This window comes from Rhinopithecus roxellana, chromosome 17 (assembly GCF_007565055.1).
Source record: "Rhinopithecus roxellana isolate Shanxi Qingling chromosome 17, ASM756505v1, whole genome shotgun sequence".
Classification (NCBI taxonomy): domain Eukaryota; kingdom Metazoa; phylum Chordata; class Mammalia; order Primates; family Cercopithecidae; genus Rhinopithecus; species Rhinopithecus roxellana.
In genome coordinates this window covers 80,878,694-80,901,091 of record NC_044565.1, presented here as the reverse complement: position 1 = coordinate 80,901,091, position 22,398 = coordinate 80,878,694, and the positions used below count along the sequence as shown (strand labels likewise).

The following is a 22,398-nucleotide window of genomic DNA, read 5'->3' as shown; positions in this document are numbered from 1 at the left end:
GGCTTATTTATTTTTTATGTTTTGTAGAGATCTCGCTTTGTTGCCCAGGCTGTTCTTGGACTCCTGGGTTTAAGTGATCCTCCCATTTTGGCCTCCCAAAGTGCTGGGATTCCAGGCGTGAGCCACTATGCCTGGCCAAGTTTTACATTTTGAAGTGGTTGAAAAAAAATGAACATTTTATGACTTGTAAATTGTGTGAAGTTTAAATTGTAGTGTTTATAAAGTTTATGGAAAGAGCCATGACTTGTTTGCTTATCGGCTGTGACTGTTTTTGTGCTAACAGTAGTGGAGTTGAGTAGTTGTGACAAAGTGCCACAAAGCCTAAAATACCTACTCTCCTTTTCATTTTACAGAAAATATTTGTCAGCCCCTGGTTTAGACATTTGTCTTCAACTTTACAACTTTCAAAATAATTTTTACCTGGAGATCTTGGGTACCAAGATTATTTGTAGGGTTGCCAGGTCCTTACCAAGATAAGACTTTTGGTCTGGGAAGACCGACTTCTCCAGGACTCATTCCTTGAAGTGCTTTGTGAAGCTAGGGGGCAAATTCTAGCCAAAGACATTTACACACCATAAAATTGGTGAATGAGAGCATAGTAGGGAAAACTTTTACTCTAGGACAGTGGTTCTGATTGCTAGTTGCAGACTAAGATCACCCAGAGTGCTTAAAGACATTTGAATGAAAGAATCACTGAGGGTGGTGAAGCCTGGGTATTAATCTAAACATTTTACCTGGTGATTTTTTTTGAGAGCGTCTGTCACCCAGACTGGAGTGCAGTGGCATGATCACTGCCTTGACTCCCTGAGCTCAGGTGATCCTCCTGCCTCAGCCTCCTGAGTAGCTGGGACTACGGGCACGTGCCACCATGCCCAGCTAATTTTTGCATTTTTTTTTTTAAAGATGGTGTTTTGCCATGTTGCTTAGGTGGGTCTCGAACTCCTGGGCTCGAGCATTCCACCACCCTCAGCCTCCTAATGTGCTAGGATTACAGTGCCTCGCCTCTCCCCTTGGTTCTAATATGCAACCAGAATTGAAAACCACTGCTTTGGAAGTGGTTTTTGTTATTGGAAGATTGGCTTGGTTTATTCTATTATAATAAGGAAGTAGCAGCACTCACATGTGTTTCAAAGAAGGATTCTATGTGTCCTCCAAATGATCCCATGTTGGAAACAAAACTGAAAAAAACAGAAACTGCATTTTAATTTATATTAGTACCAGTAGAGGTCACTGTGCTCAAGGAAATAATCATCTTTTAAAAAAGTTAACGTTCTATTCAGAAATTTTGTGTTTTTTTTTTGAGACAGAGTTTTGCTCTTGTTGTCCAGGCTGGAGTGCAATGGCGCGATTTCTGCCCACTGCAACCTCCGCCTCCCGGGTTCGACCTTTTTTCTTGCCTCAGCCTCCTGAGTAGTAGGGATTATAGGCACGTGTCACCACGCCCGGCTAATTTTGTATTTTTAGTAGAGACAGGGTTTCTCCATGTTGATCAGGCTGGTCTCAAACTCCTGACCTCAGATGATCCACCTGCCTTGGCCTCCCAAAGTGCTGGGATTGTACAGGTGTGAGCCACCACGCCTGGCCCTCTATTAAGGAATTTTGAAAAAGTATTTACCAGGTCTCTCTGATGACCTAAACTCCCCTACACTCTGTCACAAAGAAATAAAGCCCTGGCAGGGCCCTGAAGGAGGACAGGGTTTTGTGTGTGGGGGGTTTTTTTTTTGTTTTGCTTTTTGTTTTTGTTTTGGAGATGGAGTCTCGCTCAGCCACCCAGGCTGCAGTGCAGTGGCATGATCTCAGCTCACTGCAACCTCCTCCGCCTCTCAAATTCAAGCGATTTATCCTGCCTCAGACTCCCAAGTAGCTGGGATTACAGGCATGCGCCACCATGCCTGGCTAATTTTGTATTTTTAGTAGAGATGGGGTATCGCCATGTTGGCCAGGCTGGTTTCAAACCCTTGACCTCAGGTGATCCTCCCGCTTTGGCCTCCCAAAGTGCTGGGATTATAGGCATGAGCCACCACACCTGGCCTAAATATTTTTTTTAGTATAAAAAATTAAATGTGTTACTTAATTCCTCTTGATTTTTTAAAACTATTTTTTAGTTAGTGGTTGAATCTTAATTTATCACAATGTAGTTCTGATTAATATTCTGGTAAAATATAGAAATTATACTCCAATGCTATTTCCTTTTACTCCTCCCTCCTTTATGCTGTTTTTATGTATTCTAAACTCAATACTGTGTTATAATTATTGCTTTATGCAATCTTATGTCTTTTTTTTTTTTTCTTTGAGATGGAGTCTTACTCTGTTGCCAGGCTGGAGTGCAGTGGCACGATCTTGGCTCACTGCAACCTCTGCCTCCTGGATTCAAGTGATTCTCCTGCCTCAGCTTCTCGAGTAGCTGGGACTACAGGCGCATGCCACCATGCCCGGCTAATTTTTGTATTTTTAGTAGAGACAGGGTTTCACCATGTTAGCCAGGATGGTCTCGATCTCTTGACCTTGTGATCCGCCTTCCTCAGCCTCCCAAAGTGCTGGGATTACAGGTGTGAGCCACCATGCCTGGCCAATCTTACGTCTTTTAAGAGAATAAATGAAAAATTATAGCATCTTTCTTTTTAATCCATATATTTACTATTTCTGATCTTCTTTATTTCCATGGATTCTGGTGTAATTTCAGTATGAAGGACTTCCTCCGGTATTTCTCATAAGGCAGGCTTGCTAGCAATGAATTCTCTAGTCTTTATTTCACCTTTGCTTTTGAAGGATAGTTCTGGGTGATAATTGAATCTCTGGTTTTGAAGCACTTTGACCATGTCATTCCACTGCATTCTGGACTCCATTGTTCCAGATGAGAAGTCAGCTGTTCATTGTACTGGTGCTGGTGGTCCCCTATAGCGAGGAGTCATTTTTCTCTTGCCGCTTTCAAATTTTGTTTGCTTTTGACATTCAACAGTTTAAATGTGTCAACAGTTTGATGTACCTAGATGGGAATCACTATTCTTGAAGTTTGTTGAGCTTCTTAGATTTATAGATTAATGGTTTTCATCAAATTTGGAAGTTTTTTGCCATTATTTTTTCGATCCCTCTCTTTGGACTCCCATTACACATACACCCACGTGCCTGTTTTCTCACAGGTCTCTGAGGTTCTGTTCAGTTTTCTTCAATCTCTTCTGTTTTTCAGATTGAATAATTCCTGTTACTCTACCTTCAAGTTCACTTTTTCTTCTGCTGTCTCAAATCTACTACTGAGTCTCTCTAAACTTTTTTTTTTTTTTTTGAGACACAGTTTCACTGTGTCACCCAGGCTGGAGTGCAGTGGCATGATCTTGGCTCACTGCAACCTCTGCCTCCTGGGTTCAAGTGATTCTTGTGCCTCAGCCTCCCATTATTACAGGCACAGGCACGTGGTGACGTCTGGCCAATTTTTGTATTATTAGTAGAGACGGGGTTTCACTAGGTTGACCACGCTCATCTTGAACTACTGTCCTCAAGTGATCCGCCTGCCTCAGCCTCCCAAAGTGCTGGGATTACAGGTGTGAGCCATTGTGCCTGGCCTCTCTAGTTAACTTTTCATGCATTATTGTACTGTTTTCAACAAACCCTTCACTTGATGCCCCCCTCCTTTTTTTTTTTTTTGAGGTAGTGTCTCACTCGGTCACCCAGGATGGAGTGCAGTGGCGTGATCTCAGCTCACTGAGATCGCCTCCCAGGTTCAAGCGATTCTCTTGGCTCAGCCTCCCAAATGTCTGGGATTATAGGTGTGTGCCACCACACCTGGCTAATTTTTGTATTTTTAGTAGAGATTGAGCTTTGCCATGTTGGCCAGGCTGGTCTCAAACTGCTGGCCTCAGGTGATCCGCCTGCCTCGGGCTCCCAAAGTGCTGGGATTACAGGCGTGAGCCACCAGGTGCAGCCTACTTGATTCCTTTTTATAATCTCCAGGTTTTCTTTTTCTTTTTTTTTTTTCTTTCCCCAACATTCTTGTGTTTATCTTTTAAGACAGAGTCTCCCTATGTTGTCCAGGCTGGAGTGCAGTTGGCTATTCACAGGTGGGATCATAGTACACTATAGCCATAGTACACTGGGCTCAAGCAACCCTTCTGTCTCAGCCTCCTGAGTAGCTGGGGCTACAGGCACGAACCACTATGCCCAGCTTCTTAAGCTTATTTTAAAATTCTAGGGGTTTGCCTTGTGTCTGCACAGCTTAGGGGGCAGCCACTTTCTGGAGAGTTTGTGCTGATACCTCAACCAGTCAGACTTCTGCCCTCTGCTGATGGGTCTGTGTGTAGGCAGGTGAGTAATTTTAATATTCAGGCTGCTTTCAAGTTTATCCTGAGTTTTACTTTTTGTTGAGCCCTTTATCTTTGTTGTACATGCACCCAGCCTCCGATCAGCCAAAAATCTGCTTGCTGCAGCCACGACTGCAACCTCAGGCCAGTAGAGCCATGGGCCCTTCCTGCCTGCACAGCACTGGGATCGTTACTTCTATTGATGATGATTTGGATATGGCTGCTACTCACACCTCCAAAAGGAGTGAACCCTCTTTCAACCACAGCTGCTTGCTCGTCCTCAGCAGAACCTTCATAATTACCGAGTTGGAGGAGTGAGGGGGATGGGAACAGCCCCAGACAAGAACACTACAGACTCCCATTATTCCTACTCAAAGCTCAGTAGTTTTTCAGACAACATATCTCAGACGGGAAGGTTTTATGTCTGTTGCCAGAGCACCAAAATTGTTTTGAGCCAGTAGTAGTGGTGTGTGCTTATAGTTGCAGGTACTTAGGAGCCTGAGGCTGGAGGGGGGATTGCTTGAGGGCAGGAATTCAAGACCAACCTGGGCAACATAGCAAGACCCCCATCTCTAAACAAACAAAAAAAATGTTTTGCCAAATGTTTTCAGCATTTTAATTGCTTGAACTGTATGTAATAAGGAGAGGATCTGCTGACGTCCTTGCCTGACTATAGCTGGAAGTGCTGCCCAAAGCATCTGAGACTTTAACGATGACCTGCGTAACTGAGTTACGCAGGAAATGCCTTGATTGGAAAAGGACTGTACTCCTGTCCAAACAGCCTCTTGAAAACTGGTGATCCAATTGCTTAAAATGGTTAAGAGTGAAAATGGGAACTGGCCAGGGACCAGGACACATGCTGGGCTTCCTTCCTGCCCTGTGCTGGTAGTCCTGCATTTTTTTCATGTTCTACTTTCTGTAAACTCTCCAGTTCCACCTCCACAGCATGACATCTTAATCTTTACAGCAATGTTTGTGCAATAATTTTAATATTACATCTTACTTGTACTTTTTTATTTTTTTGAGACAGAGTCTCGCACTGTAACACAAGCTGGAGTGCAGTGGTGCAATCTAGGCTCACTGCAACCTCCGCCTCCCAGGCTCAAGCAATTCTCTGCCTTAGCCTCCTGAGTAGCTGGGATTATAGGCACCCACCACCATGCCTGATTAATTTTTGTGGTTGTAGTAGAGACAGGGTTTCACCATCTTGGCCAGGTTGGTCTTAAACTCCTGACCTAGTGATCCACCCACCTCAGCCTCCCAGAGTGCTGGGATTACAGGCATGAGCCACTGCACTGAGCACCTTCTAAAATTTCATTTCTTACTGGGGACTTCGGCAATTTTATAAAATTATACTATCTTGTAAGTACCACAGGTCACAATCTATGTCTTATAAGTACATAGAAGGACTTCTCAAGCAAAGTTCTCGTGTGTTTCATGAAAAAGGACAGATTGGTTGCTGCCACAAAAAGAGTTTCTCTAAATTTTTGCTTCCCTCAGATGCATAGTGTGACAAACGTAGCCATTTTTTTTTTTTTTTAAGACAAGAGTCTCGCTCTGTTGCCCAGGCTGGAGTGCAGTAGCGAGATCTCGGCTCACTGCAACCTCCGCCTCCCTGGTTCAAGCAATTCCCCTCTCTCAGCCTCCTGAGTAGCTGGGATTACAGGCACACGCCACCACGCCCAGCTAATTTTTTTGTATTTTTAGTAGAGACGGGGTTACACCAGGTTGTCTCGAACTCCTGACCTCGGGTGATTCGCCCGCCTCGGCCTCCGAAAGTGCTGGGAGTACAGACGTGAGCCACTGTGTCTGGCCGCCTTTTTACTTGCTTTTATAAACACCATTAATTTAAATGCCAGTAACTTATTTAAGCTGCCCCATAGGCGATGAGTATCTTTACTTGGACTCCTGGATACTTGGCTTCTTATAAAAACAATACTCTTTTTGGACAGAAGAAAACAAAGCATTTGGCTAATTAATAATAAATTAATTTGGCATTCTCAAACCTAGAGGCCGTTACACTAAGAACTAATTTGTAGTTGTTACATTTCTTTGTTTTGTCTCAGTGGATCCAGGGCTGGAATCGTCCCCATAGTGGCGGCAGGGGAGACCCCACCAGGGAGTGCTCCAAGCTGTCTCGAGATAGGGCCGGCTGGGATTCCAAAGAAAGAAGCTCTAAGTGCCAGGGTGATCAATCCAAAGCATGTATTAGAGGAACTTCCTTACACAGTGCTGCAGCAATCGCTGAGAGAGAAAAGGGGTGTTCTGCCCAGGTATGTCAGCAGTGAGGGAGTTTCTCTGACAGTTTAAGGAATTTGGCTCAGGGCCAGAGCCAGTTTCCTTTTTCTTTTTTTTTTTTTTTTTTTTTTTTGAGACAGAGTCTCGCTCTGTCTCCCAGGCTGGAGTGCAATGACGCAATTTTGGCTCACTGCAACCTCTGCCTCCCGAGCTCAAGCAACTCTCCTGTCTCAGCCTCCTGACTAGCTGAGATTACAGGCACCTGCCACTATGCCCAGCTAATTTTTTTGTATTTTTTTTTCAGTTGAGATGGGGTTTCACCATGCTGGCCAGGCTGGTCTTGAATGCCTGACCTCAGGTGACCCACCCGCCTCGGCCTCCCAAAGTGCTGGGATTACAGGTGTAAGCCACCATGCCCGGCCCAGTGCCAGTTTCTTTTAGTGTTTTAGGGAACAACCTAGACAGCTTTATCAGTGCCTGGGAATGTTCAAGGCCTGGTTTGGGTTTCAAGCCTGCTGGGAAAAACCTGCAGCTGGCTAGGGGACAGAGGTCAAGGCACTCTGTGAAGTTTGGTCAGGATACAGAAAGCAGGGGCAACGGGCAACCCTGCACTTGTGAATAAGAAAACGTTCATTCTCTTCTCTGGGATTTCCTAAATGATTGCTGGCACCTAGAGTATGAGAACCCTGCATCTAACAATTTAATCAAATTGGTAGCTGGGTTGCAGTCAGCTTAATAGTTCATCTCTGAGGCCTCTCGGCTAATGTATACATTGGTAACTTTAAGAGTGGAGAGACCTGCAGGCAGCCTCAAGTCACCAAAGTTAACCTCACCAGTGAGAAGACAACTGAGTACTTGCCCCACCTGACGGGCTGTCATGGGCAGCATCACACCTGACTTGAACCCCTTCACAGACCCAGCAGAGGGCTGTGTACAGAGCAGGTGCTCAGAAAATCCATGCCGAAATGTATTTAAAAATAAATAAGATCTTTGGTTGATTATCAGTTACAAAGAAAGAGGAAGTATGGAACGCCACTTCCACTGAGATAGCTTTCCTAACTGTTAGGCAGGAAAATGCCGGGGCTCCCACTGGAGGGCAACGTAGAATCCAGAACACACCCATATTCTCGGTCCATTTCCCAAAGGTCCACGCCTGAGAGACTTAAAGCTGAGTAAAGGAACAAGTCTTTTGAAGATGCAGATTTTGGTTTTATTTCAATTCAGTACAGTATATATTAGTATAACATACTTTTTTTTTTTTTTCAAAATCACCAACCAAAACCCATCACCAAGGCTTTGATTGTCTAGGAAAGAAGGAGCCCCCAGCCTTGTCATATAACACAACCTCTGTCCCTGGTGCAATGTCATCCTCACTGTGCTGTGAAAGGCAAGGCTCCCTCTTCACCCTAATATCTCCTGTCTCCAGTGCTTGCCTGCCTTTCTTCCCAAGCATTGGCCTGGCTGTGCTTTCTCAGTCAACCCAAAGGCTCTTGCAGGCCTTTTCCTCTCGGAAGTCCCCTCCCTCTCATTAGAGAGAGAGCTGTTTTTTTTCTCTCTCTCTCTCTCTCTCTTTTTTGAGATGGAGTTTTGCTCTGTTGCCCAGTGCAATGGCACGATCTTGGCTCACTGCAACCTCCACCTCCCAGGTTCAAGCGATTCTCCTGCTTCAGCCTTCCAAGTAGCTGGGACTACAGGCACGTGCCACCACACCTGGCTAATTTTTTTTGTAGAGATGGGTTTTCACCGTGTTAGCCAGGATGGTCTCGATCTCCTGACCTCGTGATCCGCCTGCCTCGGCCTTCCAAAGTGCTGGGATTACAGGCATGAGCCACCGTGCCTGGCCTCAACTTTTTATTTATTAGCTTGTTGGTCTTCAACCTCTCTAAGTCTCAGTTTCCTCACTTATCAATCATCTACTGCTGTATAGAGACAGATCCATCTCCCAGCATGCAAGGTGAGCTAATGTGACATTTGAAAATTCTGGAGTGCTGCTGACAGCGGTTGGAGGTGAAGGAGGAGGAAACAAAAGCAATACGAGAATAGCTTTAAAGAAAGGAAGGGCGAAAAGTTGAAAGAGGCAGCGTGGAGAGATGGAGCCAGAAGCAGCATGGGAGTCCCTGGCTAGGATCAGGGCTTAGATGACGACATTGTTGGTTGGGTTCACTTGCCCTCTGAACTGCACAGGGAATCGAGCTGGTCATTAGACATGGCCTGGAGCCAGTCACTAGAAAAGGAAATCAATATCCAGACTGATTCTCACGACAGCCACCATTTGTATGATTTTAATCCATAGAATCATTCTGAAAGCTTCTTAATCTTCACCTTTTTTCTGGACAGGAGACAGGCGACTGAGCCTAGCCCTGGACTGGATCATATCTTCATACCTTCTTAAGCCACAGAAAACTTGAACCAGGTGGTGTGGTCATACTCCTCACCAGGCCTCAGCAGCACAGGAGGGAAGTGGGGCTGTGAAGGGGGAAACAACACAGGTGACATTTGACACCACAGGCTGCAACATGAACCATTCAGGTGGGCTTCTGGACAGTCCTCTAGACCAGTGCTCCGTGGAGGGCTGCCAGTGCGGGAACTGTTTATGATTGGTTCATGGTGAGATAAAGAAGTTTAATCAGAGTGAAAAAAAGCACACTTTGTTAAAGGAAGGCTTTCCTGATGAAGGGAAGCAGTGTGTTGATCCATAATCCGGTGCAAGGTGTAGATTGTTGTTTTTTTTTTTTTTGAGATGAAGTCTCACTTCTGTTGCCCAGGCTGGAGTGCAATGGAACAATCTCAGCTCACTGCAAATCCTGCTTCCTGGATTCAAGCGATTCTCCTGCCTCAGCCTCCTGAGTAGCTGGGATCACAGGCACCTGCCACCATGCCCAGCTAATTTTTGTATTTTTACTAGAGACAGGGTTTTGTCATGTTAACCAGACTGGTCGTGAACTCCTGACCTCAAGTGATACGCCTGCCTCAGCCTCTCAAAGTGTTGGGATTACAGGTGTGAGCCACCGCACCTGGCCCCCCCTTTTTTTTTTTTTGAGACGGAGTCTCGCTCTGTGGCCCGGGCTGGAGTGCAATGGCCGGATCTCAGCTCACTGCAAGCTACGCCTCACAGGCTCCTGCCATTCTCCTGCCTCAGCCTCCCGAGTAGCTGGGACTACAGGTGCCCGCCACCTCGCCCGGCTAGTTTTTTGTATTTTTTAGTAGAGATGGGGTTTCACCATGTTAGCCAGGATGGTCTCGATCTCCTGACCTCGTGATCTGCCTGCCTCGGCCTCCCAAAGTGCTGGGATTACAGGCTTGAGCCACCGCGCCTGGCACCCCCCCCCCTTTTTTTTAAGACAGGGTCTCATTCTGTTGCACAGGCCAGAGTGCAGTGGTGTGATCATGGCTCACTGTAGCCTTGACCTCCCAGGCTCAGGTAATCCTCCCACCTCAGCCTCCCAAGTAGCTGGGGCCACAGGTGTGCACCACCACACCCGGCTAATTTTTCTAATAATCTATAAAGATGAGGTCTCCCTGTGTTCCCCAGGTTAGCCTCAATCTCAGGTTCAAGCAATCCTCCCGCCTCAGCCTCCCAAAGTGCTGGGATTACAGGCATGAGCCACCTTGCCCAGCCCAAGGTGCAAGCTTCTTATTGTGGGCTGGCACTTTCAGGAGTACTGCTTTAGGTAACAACCAGAAAAGCAAGTTATGAGGGAGCACATAGGAGGAGACGATATGGAAGCTCTCCTTAAGTGTGGCTGCAGAAAACAAGAAGGTATTCGTAAGGAGAAACAAACTAGATAAAGGCTTTGAGCTTTCTTAAAACCATGTAAATCCCATGTCAGTAGCTTGGCTGTGGGTTTTCTGTGACTTGGAGAAGAGAATAAGCATGAACTTTTGAGCCGGGCACAGTGGCTCATGCCTGTAATCCTAGCACTTTGGGAGGCCAAGGCAGGTGGATCACTTGAGGTCAGGAGTTTGAGACCAGCCTGACCAACATGGTGAAACCCCATCTCTACTAAAAATACAAAAATTAACCAGGCATGGTGGTAGGTGCCTGTAATCCCAGCTACTTGGAAGGCTGGGGCAGGAGAATCACTTGGACCCAGGAGACGGAGGTTGCAGTGAGCTGAGATCGTGTCACTGCACTGCAGCCTGGGCGACAAGAATGAGACTCTGTCTCAAAAAACAACCTAACAACAAACAAAGCCTGAACTTTTGAATCATACAACCTGATCCAAGTGTAGTGAACTCTGTCGTATAGTGTGACCTTGGACACAACTCCACTCTGACAAGCCAGCCTGTGGCATTACCTGATTGACTGCATCAGGCCAGTTCTGAGTCTCCAGGCAGAAACCAGAGTGCTTGGGATAGACAGCTCCATTCTTGCCCTTTAATGTGCCATCCAGGAAGTTGCCCGTGTAAAACTGGACCCCGGGCTGGGTGGTGTATACTTCTAGTACCCGCCCGCTTGCAGCATGATGCACCCTGGTAAGAAACACAAACCACATGAGTCCAGGGCAGAAAAGCAGGCAGGGAGGAGTAGAAGCTGGGAAGCAGCTTTGAGACAGGAATCAGACCCAGCCACAGAGCAGGGACCAGATATAAGGAGGAGATGAAGGTAGGAAGAGCACGATGGAAAATTCTTCCAGTCTCAAAGGCAAGGCACGAGCAGGTGGCTTTCAGGATCCTCAGTAGCAACGTCTCACTCTGATCTTGGCTTCTTTGGGGCGTCACAAAACAGACTCACTCCTGCCAGCTGGGGAGTAGGGAGGAAGGCAGCAGCCAGGTTGGAGAGAAGAAGGTCCTGGAGAGGCTGAGATTCTTTTTTTTTTTTTTGAAATAGAGTCTTGCTCTATTGCCCAGGCTGGAGTGCAGTGGCATGACCTCGGCTCACTGCAACCTCAGCCTCTCAGGCTCAATCAATTCTCCCACCTCAGCTTCCCAGTAGCTGGGACTGCAGGTGCGCACCACCACACCCAGCTACTTTTTGTTTGTTTGTTTGTTTGTTTTGAGACAGAGTCTGGCTCTGTCACCCAGGGTAGAGTGCAGTGGTGTGATCTTGGCTCACTGCAATCCCTGCCCCCTTGGTTCAAGTGATTCTCCTGCCTCAGCCTCTAGAGTAGCTGGGATTACAGGTGCCCGCCACCACGTCCAGCTGATTTTTTGTACTTTTAGTATTGACGGGGTTTCACCATGTTGGCCCAGCTGGTCTTGAACTACTGACCTCAGGTGATCTGACCACCTCAGCCTCCCAAAGTGCTGGGATTACAGGCATGAGAGCCACTGCACCCGGCCTGAGATTATTTTCTTTTTGAGACAGAGTTTTGCTCTGTTGCCTAGCCTGGAATGCAGTGGTGCGATCTCGGCTCACTGCAACTTCTGCCCCCTGGGTTCAAGCGATTCTCCTGCCTCAGCCTCCTGAGTAGCTGGGATTATATGTGCCCACCATCACGCCTGGCTAATTTTTTTATTTTTAGCAGAGACGGGGTTTCACCATGTTGGCCATGCTGGTCTTGAACTCCTGACTTCAGGTGATCCACCCGCCTGAGCCTCCCAAAGTTCTGGAATTACAGGTGTGAGCCACCATGCCCTACTGAGATTATTTTTCATAAAGAATTGGGGCTCTCTGCTTGACCTGGCAAAACCACTAGCCTTGTCTCATGAAAGTGAAGAGAAGCTTTTCTAAATTAAACTGTTCCCTTCCCTGGGACTTAAGCAGGCTGTTTTTTAGTTAGGTCTCCCCTCATAACAGTCCTGCTGTGAGTTTTCACTAGATTCACTGTGTTCTTTTTTTCTTTTTTTAAATCAGGCCTTGGCCGAACATGGTGGAGCCTGTAATCCCAGCACTTTGGGAGGCTAAGGCAGGAAGATTGCTTGAACTCAGGAATTTGGGACCACCCCTGGAAACATAGTGAGACTTTATCTCTACAAAAATAAATGATTAAAAAACATAGCTAGGCTCATGGTCCTAGCTACTTGGGAGGCTGAGGTGGGAGGATTGCTTGAGCCTGGGAGGTCGAGGTTGCAGGTGAGTTGCGGTCTGGCCACTGCACTCCAGCCTGGGTGATGAAGCAAGACCCTGTCTCAAAAACAAAACAAAGCAAAATAAAACATAAAAATCCAGGCCTCTACAGTGGGGAGTTTCCTGCCTGGTCCTGCACTTGGTGTTGAAGGGATATAGATTAAAACAGGCCCAGGTCTTATAGTTTCACTGAGAGGCAAAACACATGCATGAAATAGTTAAAACATCCCCACCACAGGCAGTTAACCAAGAGGTTCTGAGAAAGATGCTTGGAGAAGGAGGGTTAGGACTTGGGTAAATGGGGAGAGAGCAGGAGGGTCTCCCGGGGTGGGGAGAGGAATGTAAGAGCACAGAGGAGGAAAGTGGGGTGGAGCTGCAGGAACACTGCTGGGACCTTGTGCTGGGGTTCAGAGTCAGGGAAAGGATTTTTTTTTTTTTTTTTTTTCCTGTCACCTAGGCTGGAGTGCAGTGGTGCAATCTCCACTCACTGCAACCTCCACCTCCCTGGTTCAAGTGATTCTCCTGCTTCAGCCTCCCGAGTAGCTGGGACTATAGGCCCGCGCCACCACACCCGGCTAATTTTTGTATTTTTAGTAGAGACAGAGCTTCACCATGTTGGCCAGGCTGGTCTAGAACTCCTGATCTCAAGTGATCCACCCGCCTCAGCTGCCCAAAGTGCCGGGATTACAGGCGTGAGCCACCACCCCCAGCCCGGAGAAGGTCTTTGACCTTTTTTCTGTCACTATTAGGTTTGAGTCATTTTCTCTGCTTTATTTAAAAACTGTTGAGCCGGGTGCAGTGGCTTACCCCTGTAATCCCAGCACTTTGGGAGGCCGAGGTGGGTGGATTACAAGGTCAAGAGTTCAAGACCAGCCTGACCAACATTGTGAAACCCCATCTCTACTAAAAATACAAAAATCAGCTGGGCATGGTGGCGCATGCCTGTAATCCCAGCTACTCAGGAGTCTGAGGCAGGAGAATCGCTTGAAACCGGGAGGCGGAGGTTGTAGTAAACCTAGATTGTGCCACTGTACTCCAACCTGGGCGACAGAGCAAGACTCTGTCTCACAAAAAAAACAAACTGTTAATTCCGCAAATATTTATTCATTATTTGCTAGTGCCAAGGATGATATTAGGTGTTAGGGTAGAGGTAGGGCTTCACAAAGATGAAATGACATGAGGAGCTGGGATTTGGTGAGAAGGCGAGAGTGTGCACACAAGTGTCTATTGATCAAGGCTGGAGGCGGTGAGTGCTGCGGGAGATGCCTAGCCTCCAACTGGACGTGGAGTAGGCAGGCATAAGTCACAGATCAAGAAAACACAAAGCCTCTGGAAGTTCAATGATGGCCGAGGTGACTTACGCTAGAAAGAGTTAAGGCTTCCAACAGAAAATGAGCCTTAAAGAACAGGCAGAGAGTGAGAGAAGGGGTGCCGAGCAGGAGGCACAGGGGTAATGGCAGGCAGCGGGAGGGGATACATTCTACAGAGCTCACCTGTGCCATGGGAGCTTTGAGAAAATATGGGATGTGGTATTGGGTCACCTGTAGCATGGTAAATGCTACTGATGTGGCCAGAGGAAAAGCCCCAAAGGAAAATAGGAGTTGGTGTCATTTCTTTCTTCCTTATAGACTCAGGAAGTGAAAAGTACCTCACCTTGCACAAAAATGCTTTTCTTTAGATCCCTTCAGACAGAAATTGTGGTCAAAACCATTGAGCTGGAAGTCCTGCAGGTGTTTTCCCAGCTCCACTGGCTTTCTCAGGTCAAATGCAGTTCCTTGCACCGGGGCAACTTCTCCTGATGGGAGGAGACAGAAAACAAAGATAATAAATGCCCAAGTTTCATCTTTATATAGAGCCTCCCCAAACACTCACTGGTTCTACCCTCTCCACCTTCATTTTAATTTGTTAAGGAGATGGGAGCCCAGATCCTGGGAAACATGCAGAGACCCCATCTCTACCAAAATAAATAAATAAATATAAGTAAAAAATTAGCCAGGCATAGTGATGTGTGCCTGTGGTCTCAGCTATTCAGGAGGCTGAGGCAGGAGGACTGCTTGAGCCCAGGAGGTCAAGGCTATAGTGAGCCATAATTGCACCACTGCACTCCAGCATAGGTGACAGAATGAGACTGTCTTCAAAAACAAACAAATATGGAGAGGGTGGGGAAGAGAAAACAAAACAAAACAACCCTCAAATAAAGAAATAAGTAAATAGAGTATATGGGAGTATGGGCTCAAATTATATGCAAATACTGCACCATTTTATAGAACGAACTAGAGTGTCCAATGATTTAAGTATCAGTAGAAGGTCCTGGAACCAGTCTCCTGTGGATTCCAAGGGACAATGGAAAATACATACTCATAAATATATAGTAACATATATATATAAAAGCCAGAGTTGTTCTGGCTGAATCAAGTACAGGTTCTGAGCAGCTCAGGTGGAAAACCCCAGGATAAGATGATCCACTTCCTCTTAAAATTATGGCCCACCCAGGAGTAAGTAACAGCTAGGTGCTAGAACCTTGCACCAAGAACAGAGAATCCCAGGTTCCTCTGTAGCAGGCCAAATCGCTCCAGCCATTTCTTTTTGAAGAGGAAAGAGAAAAGGGCTCTGTTTCAGAGCCTGAAACAATGATACAGTTGAGTCTTCTTAAAAGTTTTTTTTTTTTTAAAGATGGAGTCTTGCTGTGTCGCCCAGGCTGGAGTGCAGTGGCACGATCTCGGCTCACTGCAACCTCCGCCTTCTGGGTTCAAACGATTCTCCTGTTTCAGCCTCCTGAGTAGCTGGGATTACAGGTGCGCACCACCACGCCAGCTAATTTTTGTATTTTTAGTAGAGACAGGGTTTCACTATGTTGGCCAGGCTGGTCATGAACTCCTGACAGGTGATCTTCCCACCTCAGCTTCCCAAAGTGCTAGTATTACAGGCGTGAGCCGCCATGCCTGGCCTAAATTTTTTTTTTTTTTTTTTTTTAGACAGAGTTTTGCTCTTGTCGCCCAGGCTGAAGTGCAATGGCACAATCTCAGCTCACTGCAACCTCCGCCTCCCAGGTTCAAGCAATTCTCCCGCCTCAGCCTCCCAAGTAGCTGGGATTACAGGCACACACCACTACGCCCAGCTAATTTTTGTATTTTTAGTAGAGGCGGGGTTTCACCACGTCGGCCAGGCTAGTCTCCAATTCCTGACCTCAGGTGATCCACCCGCCTTGGCCTCCCGAAGTGCTGGGATTACAGGTGTGGGCCACCATGCTTGGCCTAAAAAGTTTTCTTATAGTCCCAGAGCTGTCTCATATATTTAAAGGTAAATGCAAGTGATAGGAGGTTAACATACTCTTTTAGGGTGATAATTATTTTTCCCTTTCATGTGGTCAAATGGCAATTTTAGGAACTTGGCTTCTTAGGGGAGAGAATTAGCATGCAAAGTAGGGCTGAAATCTTAGGAGGCTAAGAAAAAGCAGGAACTTGTACCTTACCATTAAAATAATTTAAAAAGTAAAAGAAGAACCAATTGCCAGTCATTTAAAACATTTGGTTCTGCTTTTGTGGGTTCCTAAATGCTGAGAGAACACACAAATCTATCTGAGTAAAAGAGGACATTTCCTTTCTCTCTCTCTTTCTTTTTTTTTTTTTTTTTAACGTACTTTCCCCCTGCCTGTTGCCCAGGCTGGAGTGCAATGGCGCAGTCTTGGCTCAATGCAACCTCTGCCTCCTGGGTTCAAGCGATTCTTGAGCCTCCCGAGGAGCTGGGAATACAGGCGCACACCATCACACCCAGTTAATTTTTGTGTAGACACAGGGTTTCACCATATTGGCCAGGCTGGTCTTGAACTCCTGACCTCGAGAACCACCAGCCTCGGCCTCCCAAAGGGCTGGGATTATAGGCGTGAACAACTGCACCCGGCCCCATTTCTTTTCTTTTTCTTTTTTTGAGACGGAGTCTCGCTCTGTCGCCCAGGCTGGAGTGCAGTGGCCGGATCTCAGCTCACTGCAAGCTCCGCCTCCCGGGTTTACGCCATTCTCCTGCCTCAGCCTCCCGAGTAGCTGGGACTAAAGGCGCCCGCCACCTCGCTCGGCTAGATTTTTGTATTTTTTAGTAGAGACGGGGTTTCACCGTGTTAGCCAGGATGGTCTTGATCTCCTGACCTCGTGATCCGCCCGTCTCGGCCTCCCAAAGTGCTGGGATTACAGGCTTGAGCCACTGCGCCCGGCCATTTCTTTTCTTAAACTCAGAACTGCTCTTCAGAAATGTAGTCTTCCTGGTGTCTGAAGACCTAGGGTTCTGAGTTCACATACAGCCACGGGGTGCCTGGGTACGAAGCACTTAAGTGAGACACTGAGGTCCAGGTGATACCATCCTGGTATCTGGGTGTCCACTGTTCAACCGAGAGAATCTGGGAAGTGCACAAAGGATTCCTTGCTCTTTTTTTTTTTTTTTTTTTTTTTTTTTTTGAGAGACAGTCTCACTGTGTCACCCAAGCTGGAGTGCAGTGGCGTGATCTTGGCTCAGTGCAATCTCTGCCTCCCAGGTTCAAGTGATTCTTCCGCCTCAGCCTCCCAAACAGATGGGATTTCAGGGACACACCATCAAGCCCAGCCAATTTTTTTTTTTTTTTTTTTTTTTTTAGACGGAGTCTCGCTCTGTCGCCCAGGCTGGAGTGCGGTGGCGGGATCTCGGCTCATTTGAGCAAGCTCCGCCTCCCAGGTTCACGCCATTCTCCTGCCTCAGCCTCCCAAGTAGCTGGGACTACAGGTGCCCGCCACCACGCCTGGCTAATTTTTTGTATTTTTATAGAGACGGGGTTTCACCGTGTTAACCAGGATGGTCTCGATCTCCTGACCTTGTGATCCGCCCGCCTTGGCCTCCCAAAGTGCTGGGATTACAGGCGTGAGCCACCACTCACAGCGAGACGGGGTTTCACCATGTAGACCAGGCTGGTCTCAAGTGACCCGCCCACCTTGGCCTCCTGAAGTGCTGGGATTATAGGTGTGATCTGGCCAAATTTTTAAACAGGGAATATTTGCACATGCAACCTTTTTTTTTTTTTTTTTTTTTTTTTTTTTTTTTAAGACAGTTTTGCTCTTGTTGCCCAGGCTGGAGTGCAGTGGCACGATCTCGGCTCACCCCAACCTCGGCCGCCTGTGTTCAAGTGATTCTCCTGCCTCAGCCTCCCTAGTAGCTGGGATTACAGGTGCGTGCCACCACGCCCAGCTAATTTTTTGTATTTTTAGTAGAGATGGGGTTTCACCATGTTGGCCCTGCTGGTCTTGAAGTCCTGACCTCAAGTGATCTGCTGCCTCGGCCTCCCAAAGTGCTGGGATTACAGGTGTGGCCTTGTAGTTTTATTTTTAATTGATACATACTGATTGTACACATTTATGGGGCATAGTGTTGATGTTTTGATACATGTACACATTTTGTAATAATCAAGTATTTAACATATCCATCACCTCAAACATTTTATTTATTTATTTTGAGGCAGAGTCTCACTCTGTTGCCCAGGCTGGAGTGCAGTGGCACGACCTCAGCTCACTGCAACCTCCACCTCCCCGGCTCAAGTGATTCTCCTGCCTGTGCCTCTGTCTCCTGAGTAGCTGAGATTACAGGCACGCGCCACCATTCCCATCTAATGTTTTGTTCTTTCTTTCTTTCTTTTTTTTTTTTTTTGAGACGTAGTTTCACTCTTGCTACCCAGGCTGGAGTGCAATGGCATGATCTCACTGCAACCTCTGCCTCCCGGGTTCAAGCGATTCTCCTGCCTCAGCCTCCCGAGTAACTGGGATTACAGGTTTGAGACCAGCCTGGCCTACACGGTGAAAACTTGTCTCTACTAAAATACAAAAATTAGCTGGGTGTGGTAGCGCACGCCTATACTCCCAGCTACTCGAGAGGTTCAGGTAGGAGGATTGCTTGAGCCCAGGAGTTCGAGGCTGTAGTGAGCTATGATCATGCCACTGCAACCACACCAGCCTAGGTGACAGAGGGAGACTCCATCTCAAAAAAAAAAAAAAACCAAACACAAAAAACTGAGAGACTCTGTTTAATAGGCACATTTAATTGCATTAATACAGCATATATTTTTTTTATATATATATAAATATATGTGTGTGTGTGTTCTAACTGTTGTTAGTTCTGTCATACTTTATAGTATACTTTCTGTTTTTATGACTTCTGTTTTTTTATGTTTCTTTCTTTTTAAATCTTTGGGATGCCAAGGCAGGGGGGTCATTTGAGCTCAGAAGTTCAAGACCAGCCTGGGCAACATGATGAAACCCCATTTCTATTAAAAAAAAAATGCAGCTGGGCGCGGTGGCTCACACCTGTAATCCCAGCACTCTGGGAGGCCAAGGCGGGCGGATCACGAGGTCAGGAGATCGAGACCATCCTGGCTAACATGGTGAAACCCCATCTCTACTAAAAATGCAAACAATTAGCTGGGCATGGCGGCGGGTGCCTGTAGTCCTACTTGGGAGGCTGAGGCAGGAGAATGGCGTGAACCCGGGAGGTGGAGCTTGCAGTGAGCCGAGATTGTGCCACTGCACTCCAGCCTGGGCGACAGAGCGAGACTCCGTCACAAAAAAAAAAAAAAAAATTAGCAGGGCATGGTGGTGCACACCTGTAGTCCCAGCTACTAGAAAGGCTGAGGTGGGAGGATCGCTTGAGCCCAGGAGGTTGAGGCTGCAGTGAGCCAAAATTGTGCTACTGCACTCCAGCCTGGGTGACAGAGTAAGACCCTGTCTCAAAAAAAAAACAAACAAACAAACAAAAAAAACTTTTACCATATGGATTGTGTTTGCTTGTGTGCATTTCTGATAATTTAAATTTAGAAGGCCTGTATTTTTGTTTTAGTGGTTCCTCTTTTTCTTACATAGAATCTGCTCTGAGCTTCTCTTTCCTCCCCTTTTCTCCTTCCTCTGCTACCTGAGTTAGGTTGCTGACACTTTCATCTGAAGGTATACTAATAAAGGCACTTTTGTCTCCCAGTAGATGGTGCTAGAGACACAATAGAAAGAGGTTGCTTTACAGCCTCTAAACCCTGATCAGTTCTGGCAGGATTCATAGTTGAACTTTTTGGATCTTGAAAGCCAAAGGCCAAATCCTAGATAGCAGTGTGACTCACTTGGGTATGCTTTTGTCCTGCAACATTATTCCTCCCAGGGACAACATTAAGTCCTCCCAGACTTAAATGGTGGCTCATGCTTGTATTCCCAGCGCTTTGGGAGGCCGAGGCGGGCAGATCACTTGAGGTCAGGAGTTTGAGACCAGCCTGGGCAACATGGCGAAACCCCATCTCTACTAAAAATACAAAAATTAGCCAGGTGTGGTGGTGCGTGCCTGTAATATCAGCTACTCAGTAGACTACTCACAAGACTAAGCACAAGAATCGCTTGAACCCAGGAAATGGAAGTTGCAGTGAGCGTAATATCTGTAATATCAGCTACTCAGTAGACTGAGGCACAAGAATCACTTGAACCCAGGAAATGGAAGTTGCAGTGAGCGTAATATCTGTAATATCAGCTACTCAGTAGACTGAGGCACAAGAATCACTTGAACCCAGGAGATGGGAGGTTGCGGTGAGCCAAGATTTCACTACTGCACTCCAGGCTGGGTGACAGAGTGAGACCCTGCCTCAAAAAAAAGCAAAACAAAACAAAACAAACAAACAAAAACAAAAAGCAAAGAAAAGAAAAAGGCAGCAATAATTTTTCTTTTTTAGAGACAGGGTCCTGCTATGCTCAAGTGATCCTCCTGAGTAGCTAGGACTACAGGTGTATGTCCAATTTATGTATATATACATACGTGTGTGTGTGTGTGTGTGTGTGTGTAAGAGAGGGGGTCTCGTTCTGTTATCCAGGCTGTAGTGCAGTGGCATGATCACGGCTCACTGCAGCCTCAACCTGCCAGGCTCAGGTAATCCTCCTGTCTCAGCCTCCTGAGTAGCTGGGCCCCCCAGGCATGTACCAGCACCCCTGGCTAATTTTTAAATTATTTGTAGAGATGGGGGTGTCACTTTGTTGCGCAGGCTGGTTTCAAACTCCTGGGTTCAAACAATCCTCTTGCCTCAGCCTCCCAAAGTACTGGGTGTGCAAGCATGAGCCACCATGCTCAGCAATTCTTCATGAAATAATTAGACTTGGGGAAAAAAAAGCAGGTATTCTCATGGGCTCAGGAAGATTTTAGCTTTACCAACCTATATTCCGAGTGGTAACTTATGCTTTCTTCTATAACTTTAAATGGTGTTCACAATATTTAATTCTTCCTTAAAGCCACAGTCAACTCAAAATCTAACCCTTATGACGGTTCTAGTGTGATTCACTCAGGTCAGTCAAAATTGCTTATAATTACCTCCCTTAAGGTATAACTACAGGTAGAAGGCTTGAAGAAACAAAGAAAGCTACAAAATTTTTGTGAAGGAAAGACAGAGGGCATATATCAGGTCTCTTTCCCTGTTACCAAACAATCTACAAATCAGTGTTTGCTTCAGCTCTTCCCTCTGTAAAATGAAGCTGGTATTTGCTGCCACATTACATGGAAATATTTGATAAATGACATGAGGCTGGCATAAATAAATATATATAACAGGGCCAGATTTCAGGCTACCATATAGAATACAGAGCAGAGGGCACAGAGGGTAAGACTTTAAGCATGACAAAGAAGCCCTGACTTAAAATTAGAAAATTGGGACAATTCTAGAATGATGAAATTTTTGCTAAATGAGAAGAAAAAAAAGAGAGAAGGCTCCAATCTATCTTGTCCAACCTCATGCACTGACATACTTGGTCATGTGCTTAATGGTCAGGTATATGGAAAATGTGGAATTTGTCCCGCAGATTTGCCATGTCTCTGGGCCCTGTCTCATAACTGGAATGAATGTTCCTCTGGGTTCCCTATGCCCACCACACTCTGGCAAAGTCCAATTGATCGTTCAAGAATATTCTCTAACATAATTTCCTCTTGTGAAATATTCTAATCTCTATAGCCAGAACCAATCTTTTTTTCTTTGCTCCCATTATACTTAGAACAGACTTTTCTCAACACATTCATCACATTATGACATAATTACATGATTTATAAAAGTCAAAATAAAATATAGAGATGAATCTCTCAATGTTTTATTTGAGAATCACAGAATTGGCCAGGCGTGGTGGCTCATGCCTGTAATCCCAATACTTTGGGAGGCTGAGATGGACAGATCACTTGAGGTCAGGAGTTCGAGACCAACCTGGCCAACATGGTGAAATCCTGTCTTTACTAAAAATACAAAAATTAGCTGGGCATGGTAGCGCATGCCTGTAGTCCCAGCTACTCTGGAGGCTGAGGCAGGAGAAATGCTTGAACCGAGAGGTGGAGCTTGCAGTGAGCTGAGATTGTGCCACTGCACTCCAGCCTGGGCAACATAGCAAGACTCAGTCTCAAAAAAAAAAAAAAAGAGAATCACAGAATTGCAATTCAGAGCGCACATACAGCCTGGGTGGTCCTCAGTATGTCCGGAAAACAGAAAGAAGGTTGGGAATTTTATTTTATATATATATATATATAGTTTTTGCTTTTGTTTTTGTTTTTTGAGTCAGGGTCTTGCTCTGTCACCCAGGCTGGAGTACAGTGGTTTGATCAGAGCTCACTGCAGCCTCAAACTCCTGGGCTCAAGGGATTCTCCTGCCTCAGCCTCCTGAGTAGCTATGACTATTAGAGTACACCACCATACCAGCTATAATTTTTAAATTTTTTTGTAGAGATGAGGTTTCACTATGTTGCCCAGGGTGGTCTTGAACTCCTGGCTTCAAGTGATCCTCCTACCTCAGCTTCCCAAAGTGCTACGATTCAGGTGTGAGTTACTGCACCCGGCCGGGAGTTTTA

General features: G+C 46.2%; 1 protein-coding gene across 3 annotated transcripts in view; it reads right to left on the bottom strand.

Annotated features, from left to right (window-relative positions):
• The window catches only part of GALM (galactose mutarotase), a 109,066-nt gene that overhangs the window by 20,269 nt on the left and 66,399 nt on the right, over positions 1-22,398 (bottom strand). Inside the window, exons 5-7 of one of the 3 annotated variants that reach the window (XM_030920723.1) lie at positions 14,197-14,338; positions 10,832-11,006; positions 1,121-1,178 (exon numbers count right to left, since the gene is read on the bottom strand). In XM_030920723.1, coding sequence (XP_030776583.1) covers positions 1,128-1,178; positions 10,832-11,006; positions 14,197-14,338 — 368 coding nt within the window. In that variant the 3' untranslated portion in view covers positions 1,121-1,127. Of the gene's footprint in view, positions 1-1,058; positions 1,179-8,103; positions 9,000-10,831; positions 11,007-14,196; positions 14,339-22,398 lie in introns of those variants that run through there. The other 2 variants (XM_010364132.2, XM_010364130.2) reach the window with 2 other exon arrangements.